The sequence below is a fragment of the Crassostrea angulata genome, chromosome 8, assembly GCF_025612915.1.
Source record: "Crassostrea angulata isolate pt1a10 chromosome 8, ASM2561291v2, whole genome shotgun sequence".
Taxonomy (NCBI): Eukaryota; Metazoa; Mollusca; class Bivalvia; order Ostreida; family Ostreidae; genus Magallana; species Magallana angulata.
In genome coordinates, this window is record NC_069118.1 from 35,673,858 (window position 1) to 35,688,699 (window position 14,842).

General features: G+C 34.0%; 1 protein-coding gene across 6 annotated transcripts in view; it reads left to right on the top strand.

Moving 5' to 3' along the window:
• Positions 1-14,842, top strand: part of LOC128158169 (plexin-B-like) — a 342,553-nt gene that overhangs the window by 202,810 nt on the left and 124,901 nt on the right. For all 6 annotated transcript variants that reach the window (XM_052820921.1, XM_052820923.1, XM_052820920.1 and 3 more), the window contains 2 exons: positions 11,119-11,255; positions 11,397-11,567. In XM_052820921.1, the coding sequence (XP_052676881.1) occupies positions 11,119-11,255; positions 11,397-11,567 (308 nt within the window). The remainder of the gene's footprint in view (positions 1-11,118; positions 11,256-11,396; positions 11,568-14,842) is intronic.

Consider the following 14,842-nt stretch of genomic DNA (forward strand, 5'->3'; position numbering starts at 1 on the left):
TTCGGCATTATTTTTTGCGTAATGGTAGATTAATGCAATAGGTTTTTGTTGAGATGCTCGGCATTTTCTCTAGTTTATTCAGTTTAAATAGAGTTTGATATCGCTTACGGAAATATGTAGGTATATACATGTATATATATATGATTCATTTCGAAAAAATAAATTGTGTTCTTTATTTGTTATACATGTAGTGCATGTTTCTTGTGTTTAATTGTTAACAATTTCTATTTACTAACCATTTTTGAGTGTTTGCTTCGAATTATAAGCAAGATACAGAGATTTGCTAACAATTCTATGTTTGTACACAGATCTTAAAAGCTAAGATTAAATCAAAGTACTGATAGTACTGAAAAGCGCTAACCCAGCTTCTGTATGTATATAACAGATATATGTATATAGCATTTCAGCTTCTGTATACGCACTATATTTCCTCATCACTGCATGACAGTCCCTGCAATGATGTATGTAAGCCCCGTACATTAATTTCACAATAACCCGTAAATTAGATTCACAATAGCCCGTGCAGTTATGTGCATAAACCCCTGAAACTGGTTCCCTAACCAGTTTAAATGATGTATACTTTTGCTTAGAGGGGGCGGTTATTCGATGCACCGGAAGTTGAAGTCTAACGACCATAAAGGGCTGAGCTATGCTTAGCGCTTTAAAAAGTAAAAAAATTGTCAATATTTATTACGAAAATTTTCAAAATCTGTTCTTCCAGAAACCAACTTATTGAATTGTAAACTTAACCTTTTTAGCTCACCTGAGAATGGGGCCACAATGGGGGGTCGAAGTTTAACAAATGAATATATAGAGTAAATCTTTAGAAATCCTCTTCTCAGAAACTAATCGGCCAGGAAAGCTGAAACTTGTGTGGAAGCATCCTCAGGTAGAGTAGATTCAAAGATGTGAAAATCATGACCCCTGGGGATAGGGTGGGGCCACAATGGAGGGTCGAAGTTTAACATATGAATATAAAAAGTAAATCTTTAAAAATCTTCTTCTCAGAAACTAATTGGCCAGGAAAGCTGACACTTGTGTGGATGCATCCTTATGTAGTGAAGATTCAAATTTGTGAAAATCATGACCCCCGGGGGTAGGTTTGGGCCACAATGGGAGATCGACATTTTACATAGGAATATACACAGTTAATCTTTAAAAATCTTCTTCTCAGAAACTAATCAGCCAGGAAAGCTGACACTTGTGTGGATGCATCCTCAGGTAGTGTAAATTCAAAGTTGTAAAAATCATGACCCCCGGGGGTAGGGTTGGGCCACAATGGGGGATCGAAGTTTAACATAGGAATATATACAGTAAATCTTTAAAAATCTTCTTCTCAGTAACTAATTCGAAGGCAAAGCTGGAACTTGTGTGGAAGCATCCTCAGGTAGTGAAGATTCAAAGTTGTAAAAATCATGACCCCTGGGGGTAGGTTGGGGCCACAATGGGGGATTGAAGTTAAACATATGATTATATATAGTAAATCTTTAAAAATCTTCTTCTCAGAAACTAATTAGCCAGGAAAGCTAAAACTTGTGTGGAAGCATCCTCAGTTAGTGTAGATTCAAATTTGTGAAAAGCATGACCCCTGGGGATAGGTTTGGGCCACAATGGGAGGTCGATGTTTTACATAGGAATAAACAGAGTCATCTTTAAAAATCTTCTTCTCAGAAACTAATCAGCCAGGAAAGCTGGAACTTGTGTGAAAGCATCCTCAGGTAGTGTAGATTCAAAGTTGTGAAAATAATGATCCCCAGGGGTAGGGTGGGGCCACAATGGGGGGGGGGGTCAAAGTTTAACAAAGGAATTTATAGGGTAAATCTTTAAAAATCTTCTCAGAAACTAATCAACCAAATGATTCTTTATAATTGTTAAGACTTTGGCCCCAGGACAATTCTTTGGCCTCACGAGAAGGTTGAGAGTTTACTGTACGTTTATATCCCATATATAAACTATTGTTAGGGATCTTTTTGAGAACTGCAATGCTCAACACATGATATGACTATAAAATCATCCTGTTAGAAAAGGGACTAATGATTATAAACATAAGAATATCCAGGGGAAAATGGATTTTATTTATACAGGATTTACATGAATTATTGTATATTGTCCAGATAGTTTGTATTATGACTCCATTGAGCTGATTTTATCATACCTATTGTTCCTCAGGTGAGCGATGTGGCCCATGGGCCTCTTGTTTTATTTATTCTGTCCCCATTCCGGCAATTACAGCATGGCTTACCTGCAGCTAGCCTTTTCTATCAGTGACATCATTGTTTCCATACATGGTCATGTCAAAATTTGACAAACTTGTAGACTTTACATTGTCGATTTGTAAAATGTCAGCCTTGATATTTTAGAAAACGGAAATACAAATGCAGAGACTACAGATGGGAAGTGTGTATTATAGTGGCAGGTTACATGTAAATAACAAACAGCATTTTACAGCTGCAATTATTCATCTGTACAACGAAGACCTGCGGGGTCAACTCTAAAGTGTTTATGCCTGAGTTTTAAAGGTTATACTATCAAAATACACTCATTCAAACTCAGACTAACACACCAACACGAATACATATTTGAATTTACAGGTTTACAGGTCTGGACTGCGTTTTACAAAAGAACTTACGACAAAGTCGTAAAAATTTTCAGTCTCATAGAATGGTCTTTAATAAAAAAAAATTATATAAAACCATTTATTTACAACTATTTTATTTTCCATGATTATATTCTTAGACTACAGCCATTAGAATAAAACATTGATTAGTTGGGGATTAATTAGCATTCATTGATTTGGTCGTAAGTCGTAAGTTCTTTTTGTATCTTTTTGTTTTAGTTACTCTTGTTATTAGTTTAAGAACTTTGCTTCTTACAGGAACTTCTAGCTTCACTTTTGACATTTACGGAAGACCTTCTTGTTGCTTTGCATTTAGCTTTGCTCTAGTTCCTATATTTTTATCCAACTTTGTCTGGGCCGTAACTTAAATACTTTTAGACATGAAGACTTAAAACTTGGATCATAAATAGAAGGTATGGAGAAGAAGTGCATGACACCTTGACCAATTTTGTCCTTCAAGGTCAAGCGTATTCTGAAAAATATTGTCCTGACTATAACACAAGCTTCCTTGAACATACAGGCTTTAAACTTGTATCATAGAAATGGTATATAACGTAGCTGGAACCTACCAAAATGTTTGACCTTGACCTAATATTTTTATTTCAAGGTCAATTAGTAAAAAATTTTTATTGACTTCAAACTTTAAACAAAATAACAATACACTGAGGTGTACTATAGTTCAATATTTTACCTTGATCTTGTTTTTACTGAAAGTCAAATTAAGTAAAAAACTAGTAGACTAATTGTTCTCGAACAATTAGAGATCTTTCCACCTCATTATTTTTTATGTTTTGTTGCAATATAATTAATAAAACATTTTCTTTGCGTAACTTTATAAAAAAAATCAAAAACTTAAATATGGGATTTTTTTTGGTTTGACCTTGACTTTTGACCTTTATGTCACATTGACTAGTAAAGGTCAACATTTAGTTTAAAGAGGTTTGATGACCCTACGATGTAAGGTTCAAAAGTTGTAAGTGTTTTTAACAATTTTAAGAAACTTTCAAGGGCAATAACTGCTTAAAGGGGCACTCAGGCCCTTTCGGTTATATAAACTGAGGAACCCTTTAAGAGTACTGAATACATTAGTAAAAGTTTCAAGTTTCTATCTCTAATGGTTTATAAGAAATAGCGATAACAAGCTTTTTGTACAATAGGGGCAATAACTCTATAATTGTTTTAAGATGGGAGTTGAAGGGTTATATTTTGAAATATCTCAAGAATTCCTACCACATCCCTGAAAAGTTCTTCTGTACCATCCTAAACAAAAGAGATCTAAAAACTCATTAATTAACAGATTTTCAAATGACTTTGACCTTTGACCCTTATATCATTTTGTTCGGCCAAGGTAGACGCTTCCATCCAAAGTGGCCTGTAGTCTCTATGACAAATAATAAACAAGAGGCCCATGGGGCACATCGCTCACCTGAGGAACAATAGGTATGATAAAATCAGCTTAATGGAGTCATAATACAAACTATCTGGACAATGTACAATAATACATGTAGATCCCGTATAAATAAAATCCATTTCCCCCTGGATATTCTTATGTTTATAATCATTAGTCCCTTTTCTAACAGGACGATTTTATAGTCATATCATATGTTGAGTATTGCAGTTCTCAAAAATATCCTTAACAATTGTTTATATATGGGATATAAACGTACATAAACTCTGAACCTTCTTGTGAGGCCAAAGAATTGTCCTGGGGCCAAAGTCTTAACAATTATAAAGAATCATCTGGCTGATTAGTTTCTGAGAAGAAGATTTTTAAAGATTTACCATATATATTATTTTGTTAAACTTTGAACCCCCAATGTGGCCCCACCCTACCCCTGGGGATCATGATTTTCACAACTTTGAATTTACACTACCTGAGGACGCTTCCACACAACTTTAAGCTTTCCTAGCTGATTAGTTTCTGAAAAGAAGATTTTTAAAGATTTACCATATATATTCCTATGTAAAACTTTGACCTTCCATTGTGGCCCCACCCTACCCCCGGGGGTCATGATTTTCACAACTTTGAATCTACACTACCTGATGATGCTTCCACACAAGTGTCAGCTTTACTGGCTGATTAGTTTCTGAGAAAAAGATTTTTAAAGATTTACTCTATATATTCCTATGTAAAACTTCGATCCCCCAATTGTGGCCCCACCCTACCCCCGGGGGTCATGATTTTCACAACTTTGAATCTACACTACCTGAGGATGCTTCCACACAAGTGTCAGCTTTCCTGGCTGATTAGTTTCTGAGAAGAAGATTTTTAAAGATTTACTCTATATATTCCTATGTAATAAAACTTCGACACCTCATTGTGGCCCCACCCTACCCCTGGGGATCATGGATTTCACAACTATGAATTTACACTACCTGAGGATGCTTCCACACAAGTTTCAGCTTTCCTGGCTGATTAGTTTCGGAAAGGAAGATTTTTAAAGATTTACTTTATATATTCCTATGTTAAACTTCGACACCCCATTGTGGCCCAACCCTACCCCGGGGGTCATGATTTTCACAACTTTGAATCTACACTACCTGAGGATGCTTCCACACAAGTGTCAGCTTTCCTGGCTGATTAGTTTCTGAGAAGAAGATTTTTAAAGATTTACTCTATATATTCCTATGTAATAAAACTTCGACACCTCATTGTGGCCCCACCCTACCCCTGGGGATCATGAATTTCACAACTATGAATTTACACTACCTGAGGATGCTTCCACACAAGTTTCAGCTTTCCTGGCTGATTAGTTTCGGAAAGGAAGATTTTTAAAGATTTACTTTATATATTCCTATGTTAAACTTCGACACCCCATTGTGGCCCAACCCTACCCCGGGGGTCATGATTTTCACAACTGTGAATTTACACTACCTGAGGATGCTTCCACACAAGTTTCAGCTTTCCTGGTCTTATGGTTCATGAGAAGAAGATTTTTAAAGATTTACTCTATATATTCCTATGTTAAATTTCGACCCCCAATTGTGGCCCCACCCTACCCCCGGGGGTCATGATTTTCACAAATTAGAATTTACACTACCTGAGGATGCTTCCACACAAGTGTCAGCTTTCCTGGTCTTATGGTTCAGGAGAAGAAGATTTTTAAAGATTTACTCTATATATTCCTATGTAAAACTTTGACCCCCCATTGTGGCCCCACCCTACCATCGAGGGTCATGATTTTCACAAATTAGAATTTACACTACCTGAGGATGCTTCCACACAAGTTTCAGCTTTCCTGGTCTTATATTGGTTCATGAGAAGAAGATTTTTAAAGATTTACCCTATATATTCGTATGTTAAATTTCGACCCCCCATTGTGGCCCCACCCTACCCTCGGGGGTCATGATTTTCACAAATTAGAATTTACACTACCTGAGGATGCTTCCACACAAGTTTCAGCTTTCCTGGTCTTATGGTTCATGAGAAGAAGATTTTCAAAGATTTACTCTGTATATTCCTATGTAAAACTTCGACCCCCCATTGTGGCCCCACCCTACCCCCGGGGGTCATGATTTTCACAAATTAGAATTTACACTACCAGATGATGCTTCCACACAAATTTCAGCTTTCCTGGTCTTATGGTTCATGAGAAGAAGATTTTTGAAAATTTCTCGAAAATTTTCATAAATTCCTAATTATCTCCCTTTGCAAAAGGGCGTGATCCTTAATTTTCACAAATTTAAATCCCCTTAGGCTAAGGATGCTTTGTGCCAAGTTTGGTTGAAATTGGCCCAGTGGTTCTTGAGAAGATGTTGAAAATGTGAAAAGTTTACAGACAGACGGACAGACGGACAGACGGACAGACAGACGGACAGACAGACGGACGGACGACAGACAAAATGTGATCAGAATAGCTCACTTGAGCTTTCAGCTCGGTGAGCTAAAAAGTTGGAAGTGATTTTTTAAACATTTAAATACTTTCAGGGGCAATAACTAATAAAAGGGGGCCTCAGATTCTTTAGGTATGAATAGATTGAAGAACCCTCTGAGTGTACTGAAGACATTGGAAAAAGTTTCAAGTCTCTATCTCTTATGGTTTCAAAGGAGTAGCGATAACATGCTTTTAGTACACAAGGGCAATAACTTTGCAAGTTCTGAGAGTTATAAAGCAAAGGGTCAGTTAGTACCATAACTTTAAATGGTCAATAACATAAAGAAAAAATTGTGTCAATATCTGTAGAAATAAAAAAGCTGTCCCTGGGAAAAAAGAGAAGAAAAAAAAATGATAAACTAGTAGACTAATTGTTCTCGAACAATTAGAGGTCTTTCAACCTCATTGTTTTCTATGTTTGAAATAAGACTGCTTCAATAGAATGAATTATTTTTTCTGCGTTACTTCATAAAAAAAGTGTCAAACGATTAAGTTTGCAATTTTTTAATGCTTGACCTTGACCTTTGACCTTCATGTCATTTTCATCTGACAAGGTAGACGCTTCAAAACCAAATGGTCCGATGTATCTATGATTATTGATTCAAAAGTTATTTGTGTTTCTTTATTGAATGTTCGAAACCTTCAGGGGCAATAACTGCTAGAAAGGGACTTTGGACCCTGTCGGTATGAATAGATTGGAGAAGCGTCTAAGTATACTGAATACATTAGTAAAAGTTTCAAGTCTCTATCTCTAATGGTTAATGAGGAGTTGCGATAACAAGCATTTTGTACAATAGGGGCAATAACTCTATAATTATTACATGGTAAGGGTCAAAGGGTTATATTTTGAAATGTCATAAGATGTCCAACTACATCCATGAAAAAGTTTTTCTCTACCATCCTAAACAAAAGAGATACAAAAACTCATTAATTAAGAGATTTTCAAATGACCTTGACCTTTATGTTATTTTGTTTGGCCAAGGTAGATGCTTCCATCCCAAGTGGTCTGAAGTCTCTATGATAAGTAATAAAAAAGTTTGAAGTGATTTTATGGAAATGTAAATACTTTCAGGGGCAATAACTTCTAGATGTGGACCTCAGATCCTTTCGGTATGAACAGATTGAAGAACCGTCTATGTGTTCTGAAGACATTGGTAAAAATTTCAAGTCTCTATCTCTTATGGTTTCAGAGGAGTAGTGATAACAAACATTTCGTACAATAGGGGCAATAACTTTGTGTTTATTCAAAGGTATGAGCCGAGGGGCTATATTTTAAAATGTCTTAAGATGTCCTAATACATCCATGAAAAAGTTTTTCTCTACCACCCTTAACAAAAGAGATCTAAAAACTCATTAATTAACAGATTTCTAAATGACCTTGACCTTTGACTTTTATGTTATTTTGTTCGGCCAAGGTAGATGCTTCCATCCCAAGTGGTCCGAAGTCTCTATGATAAGTAATAAAAAAGTTGGAAGTGGTTTTATGGAAATTCAAATACTTTCAGGGGCAATAACTGATAGAAGGGGGTCTTGGATCCATTCGGTATTAGTAGATTGAAGAACCCTCTAAGTGTACTGAAGACATTGGTAAAAGTTTTAAGTATCTATCTCTTATGGTTTCAGAGGAGTAGCGATAACAAGCATTTCGTAAACAAAAGCTATAACTTTGTAAGTTCTGGGGGTTATCAGGATCAGGGTCATTTGGTATTATAACTTTAAATTGTCAATTACATGAAGAAAAAATTGTTTCAATATGTCTTATAATAAAAAAGGTGTCCCTTGGAAAATAGAAAAGAAAAATGATAAGAATAAAAAACATAAAGAAAACAAAAGGTCTTTCACCTGAAAGGTGGAAAGACCTAAAAACATAAGAAATACAAAAGGTCTTTCACCTGAAAGGTGGAAAGACCTAATAATAAAATTTTGTCTTGGCCTTAACTTAAAACCCTTTATCATTAAGACTTCAAAATTGGAATATAGATGGTATTGAGAAGGAGTGCACTCTACCATAATTTTTTACCTTGACCAATCTTACATCTCAAGGTCATTCATATTCTATAAAAAGAATTGTACAGACTATAACATGAGATTCCTTAAACACGCAGACTTACTTTTATCACAGATAGATAGTATATAACCTAGCCGGATCCTACCAAAATTTTTGACCTCAGTCTATTATTCTTTTCAGGGTCAAATTAGAAAAAAACATTTTGAGGGTCTTTATTCATATGATTTGACAGGACTTCAAACTGTAAACAAAGAACAATAATAATACCTTCAGACATACTGTTGTTAAATTTTTACCTTTACCTTGACAATTTTCCTAACTCAAGGTCAAATTAAGAAAAAAATTCAAACTTTTTGCAGACCATAACCTTGAAATTCTTTGACAGAGAGATTTCTAAACTTGAAACATAATTTGATGATCTAGCGAAAAAGTGAACCATATCCAACTTTTTGACCTTGACCTATTTGGATCTTAAAGTCAGTCATCGTATGAAAAAATTCCTTACATTAATGACTTTTATCATATAAGGATGATATATAACATAAAGCTAACATCATTCTTTTTCACTTATTAAATTTGCCCCATATTCCAAACCTTGGGGAGAAGGGGAGACATTTGTTTTTTAAAAAATAACTATACCTTTTAGTTTATACATGTACTAGTAATGTCACATGGGCTTTTAATTCTTTGAAAATGAAGCCAGTACATAGTGGGTCGAAAAATATGGTAATGATACTCTGATATGCTGAAGGCTGCATGGAAAAACTGCATGGAAAAACTGTTACATAGCAGTGTATGGCAATGGGTTAAAACTCAAACTATGAATCTGTAAGTCATCAGTTCAAATCCCACTTGGGGCTTTTTAATTTTTTTTTACCATTCCTAGAACTTGGTAAAAATTTTAAAACTTACTTTTAGGTCAGATATTGTAAAATTTGAAAATTCTAACCCTGTTAAGTATTCTGATTATAATGAACTTTTATCCACATAAATATCAACAGGTGTCCTGTACCATCTTAAGATTTGTTGATTTTAAGTGTATGAGGGTTGTTAAAAAAGTTTGATTGTGAGGGGACTATTCGCATGATACCATGGAAACTTTTCAGATTTTTAAAAAGATAAACGATATTTCATAGGACATCACAATAACTTATGATGTTAATTTTGTAAAAGTTTCAAATAAATTGAAGAATTTCTGACTGTTTTATCGCCGAATATTGACGACCAACGCTTTGAAAATGAGTAAAAAAAACGTTAACGTGAATAGACATCTTGGAGCACCGCCCATCATAAAAAATTTATGCACAGGCAGGAAGATTTCCAATGGAGACCAAAATGCTTTTATATGCTACTATTTTTATGGAACAAAGGATTACAATTAGAATCACAGAGGTTTAAAGATGGAAGAACTGATATTTTGAGCTCTTGCAGCACCCCACCACCGGATCTTGCACCTAATAGTATTTATTTCACTTATTAATCGTAAGTCAAATTTGCTTGGATGGAGACTTTCTTACCAATATGATCTACGATATGCCACAAAAGACATTTTTACAAAAACTTAACAAATAATGATATGAACATGCATTTTATTCATGCAAAGTAAAAATTTCAAAATCATATGATAATTTGCATACTTATTTTCAATTGGTAGTCATTTAATAAAACATATTATCCTACAAAGTATGCAGTAATTTTGCTGTAAACTACTTTGTACGCAAACTTTTCTAACAACCTTTGTATATTTTAAGTCTTCTGGTAAATTAGAGTGACTGAAGGTCATGTGATTGTTTTGGATGGTTCTGAGGCAAATCGCTAGAGACTGTGATGACTGATTGTGAACTGTGCAGATGTTTTGTTGTCTATATCAGATTTTGTCATACCTTATATCAGGTTTTTTCCGCGTATAACCATTATCCGCTTTTTTGCAACGATTTCCGAATTGCATAAAAAATAAATCAGCGTAAGTTTGATGCAAAGTTTTGTTCTTGTAATAGGGTTTTCTCTTTCCTTATAAAGTAAACAGGTAAGTTACATTATGGTGTTCAGTTAATTTAGTTGGAGATATATATTGCAGGATCAGAGGACAAGCTCCAGAATAAAACGTTTATCTATAAATCCATTGACAAGCTAATTAAAATGGTCACTTTCCTTGTGTAAACCAAAGTCTAATTATACCTGAGCTAATTGTATATGTAACGGTACATGATCTATTGATCTATGACTGTCTGCATCTCTGAAAATAATTATCAGTTATTATTTCACATTAAGAAAATTGTGTAAATGGTTTTATTGTCCGAATTTTTCATTATTAAGAGTGACAAATTAGATACTTTTTTTCCTCTTACTTAACAGGTTTAAACAGTTTTGAATTATATTTTCACTATGACTTTGAAATAGTGAAAATTTGATTTGCATTAATTTTATATACCATTTTAGGTTCTGATTCGCGGAAAATCATGACCTGATATACAGTAATTGTGTGATTTCAACTTTATTTTAACTTTATAATACCTTTATTATTTAATCATAAGTTTAAAGTTATTCTTGGAGTTACAAGTCTTACATGATCAGACATCAATTGTTGTTGAAATTTGATAAATGATTGTATCATATAGGTTCCTTCAATCAGCAGTATTAATCCAAGTTATGCAGCTAAGTCTGGAGGTCGAGTCATGAACTTGACAGGAGAAAACCTTGACATTGGGAATGGACCTTCAGTTTATATTAATAATGGAACATGCATGATTATGAGGTTAGAAAACTAAATTATAATCCTAATAGCTAGATCACATGAGCTTTAAATCAAAATAAATTATGTGATAACATTTTGATACTCTTTTAACTTTTTTAAAACTAAGATAACTTTATATGAGCATATATTTAATCTTTATAGCAAAAATTCCGAATCATTATATTGTGCTGTGCCGGCTGGTAACACAGGAAGTGCTGATGTCCAAGTGCACATTGATGGAAATGCAGTAGAAAAAAAGATGCCACCCAATGCATTCAAATATGTAGATGATCCTACCATTTCAGAAATCGACCCACTTAAATCTATACAAAGGTAAGACAACAGCCTCATGCAGATCAAGTTGTCTAGAATACATGAGCATAGAGTTAGTTTTGGATTCAAACCCCAATTTTGTCTGATTTTCCCTAATGCTATTTTTTAAGTTAAATAACTACTGCTTCTACCTCACTCAAACTTGCACAATCAAGATTCGAGGGGTGTTTCTTGACCAATCCGTCAGTCAATCTGTCAGTCATGGTTTTTCGTAAGAGCAACTCCTCTTAAACCATTGCAGGGAATTTAACGAAACTTTGTAGGCATTTAAGACACAATGTGTGGATGACAGATTTGTATATTACCAGAAAATTCCAACACTATTATTTTCTGGGAATTTTGGCCCTTTTGAACTTAGATTTCTGACCCAATGTTGAATACAGTAATGAACAGTTTGTAAGCCCATAAAAAATTTGGGCTGGAGCTATGAACCCTATAATATTACTTATTAGGTTTGTTACTGACTGTGTACAGAAATTTGTGGGGTCGGTAAAGTCCAGCAAGAAGGAAACCTTTGAATAAAAGCTCATCAAATCGTCTCTCATGTTAATATTTTGTGGTGTGATGTGAGATTTGTTTTCTGGCAGAATGCATCTGTATTTAAAAACTCTGAAAATAAAAGTAAATTTAAAGAAGGGAATTTTTCAGTTTTGGAAAGGGTGAACATCACACAATTTCAATTCCTTCCTTTAAACGATAATTTAAATTTGACACTTGCTTTTGAAATTGCAAACCCTCTTTGCTTACATATGTCAAGCATTCTGATATGTTATGAAATGTCCCAATAAATGTATATACACTCTGCAAGTATAGGAACTATTTCGCTTAAAGGCACTACTTTGTTGTCCTACTGATTCTAAAAATAGTTAAAGGGATATACCCACCCATAAGATATTAAACAATATTTAGTGTATCATGATATATTATTAGATATAATGTCATATTGCATCATATGATACAATATTGTACATGCATCATCTGATACAATATTGTAATGCATCATATGATATATTTTGATATTTATTGTATTATATGATACAATAGCACATATATTGTACAAATGATAAGATAAAACTGTATGATATGATATGATATATCATACTTGCCAACTGACCCGATTTCGTCGGGTCACACCCGATTTTTCGACCCTTCACCCGATTATTTTTTATGACCCGGCGGGTCATGCTTTTCACCCGATTTCCGGATTTGGTTCGTAAATTACGTTGCGCGTTTGACTTCCAGTTATGAACCCAAGCTGAGCTTGGATTTACGTAAACAATGCCGATGGCTATAACAAACGTGCAGACACATTAGGTGTTAATTATTATTGTGAGTTGTTTTGACAAACCGAAGGTTTAAATCATTAAGTGTTATGGCTTCCAATAAGAAAAGGTCTTCATCGGGGCCAGCGGAATGAAAACCAACAAAAAGAAAACGATATTTTTGTACACATGTACCTATCAACATATCTTGGAAAATGAATTCCCATGGGTAAAACAAAGTAATCGTGTAAAAAACGATGGTTTTTGTGATCTATGTAACGCACATTTGAATATCGGATTTTGTGCCCAAAACGATCTGACTAAACATTCAAAAACGCTAAGTCATGATTAAAATGTTTTTTAATACACAAAAGTCTTCCAAGTCACTTACAACTTTCATGCCATCATTTACAGAGTTCAAAAGCAAAGTTAATGTAGCAGAAACTCTTTTTGCATTTTTTTTTAGCTGAACACAACCTACCATTTTCTGTGTCAGATCACTTTACAAAATTCAAAGTCAGCAACTGTTAGTTAAAATGCTTCTTTGCAATAAAGTATTACACATAAGTTTTAACACATATTTCTATTGTATATACCTATGAAATGCATGGTAAATATGTCATGAATGTCGTTACGAGCTATGACCAGATTTTTTACTTTCGAAATCTGGTCATGACCAGATTTTCACACATGGGAGGTTGGCAAGTATGTGATATATATTTTTGTATCGTACCATACAATGCAATGTAATATAGATCATATGCTGATTTTTATATTTAAGGAATAAGAAATCATTCTGTGAGTATAATGAGGTGATAATTTGGTCAGGGCATGATCAAGTCCAATAAAGGCCGAAAGGTCTTTATGATAGATTTGATCATGCCCCAAATATTCATAGAGTGATTTTTGGGAGTTGATTTTAATCAACTCTCCTATGCAGTCACTCTGACAAACCGAAAGTGAAACAGTGTTTGGACCTAAGCACCAATCATCAGCGCTGACAAGACTTAGATCTTGAAAATAACAGATAAATTCGGTGTACTTTATGCTGAACAATTAATTTTCAAGGAAACGTATTTATAAATACCTTGCAAATAGTCAGATTTTAAATAGTAGAAACAATTTAGATATTTTTGTAGTAGAATGTATTCCTACGCCATAGTTCAATTTAGTCTCGTTCAACCAGACGCTCTGCTGTATTCGTAAATTTCCGACAGAGGGTCTCTCTTGGTAGTTGGAGATTAACGGAGACAGCAGAGCGTCTGGTTGAACGAGACTATATTATATAATTATCAATATCTAATATTCATAATATTGTCTAATATTCAATATTGATTGGATCAAGACATGTGTACAATTTTTAGAAATATTTCGATACATGATTCATATGGGGTTTTCTTGAAATTCTTGTCTGAAACGTTTGAGAATTCCTATGTTAAAAATGTGCGTAATTCAAATACAGATTAGAAAATACTTGCCATGCAAAATAACATATCGTTGATTTTAAAATTAATAATAATCGATAAAATCAACTCCCGTCAGTACTTCAGTACTTTGATTATTTATATAATTATTATATAATTTTCAACAATCATATGATAAGATATTAAAATTAAAGTATTGACATTTTTACATTATTTGCATTTAGAATCTATATGCCAACCCCACTTGCACACCAAAAGTGCTATTTTGTTGAAAGTGTATCAGACCATATGGGCAGCGGAAAGGGCAAAAATTACAATTTTACAAAATCAATGAAAAACTAAATTCAGCAATCCAAAATAATATTATTAATGACCATAAGTGCAAAACCAACAGTCTTCTTTGCAAAATAAATGTACATAAAATCAACCAAAGAAATCTAAATACAAATCAAACACAAAAAGTAAAACCAACAGACATAGATGTAAAACAAAAATACATCAACATGAAACAAGTGGATGCACAAATAAACGCCAGGTGGCGTTTTTTTGGGAAACAATATGCGTCATCGATTATTGGAATCCGGGATGG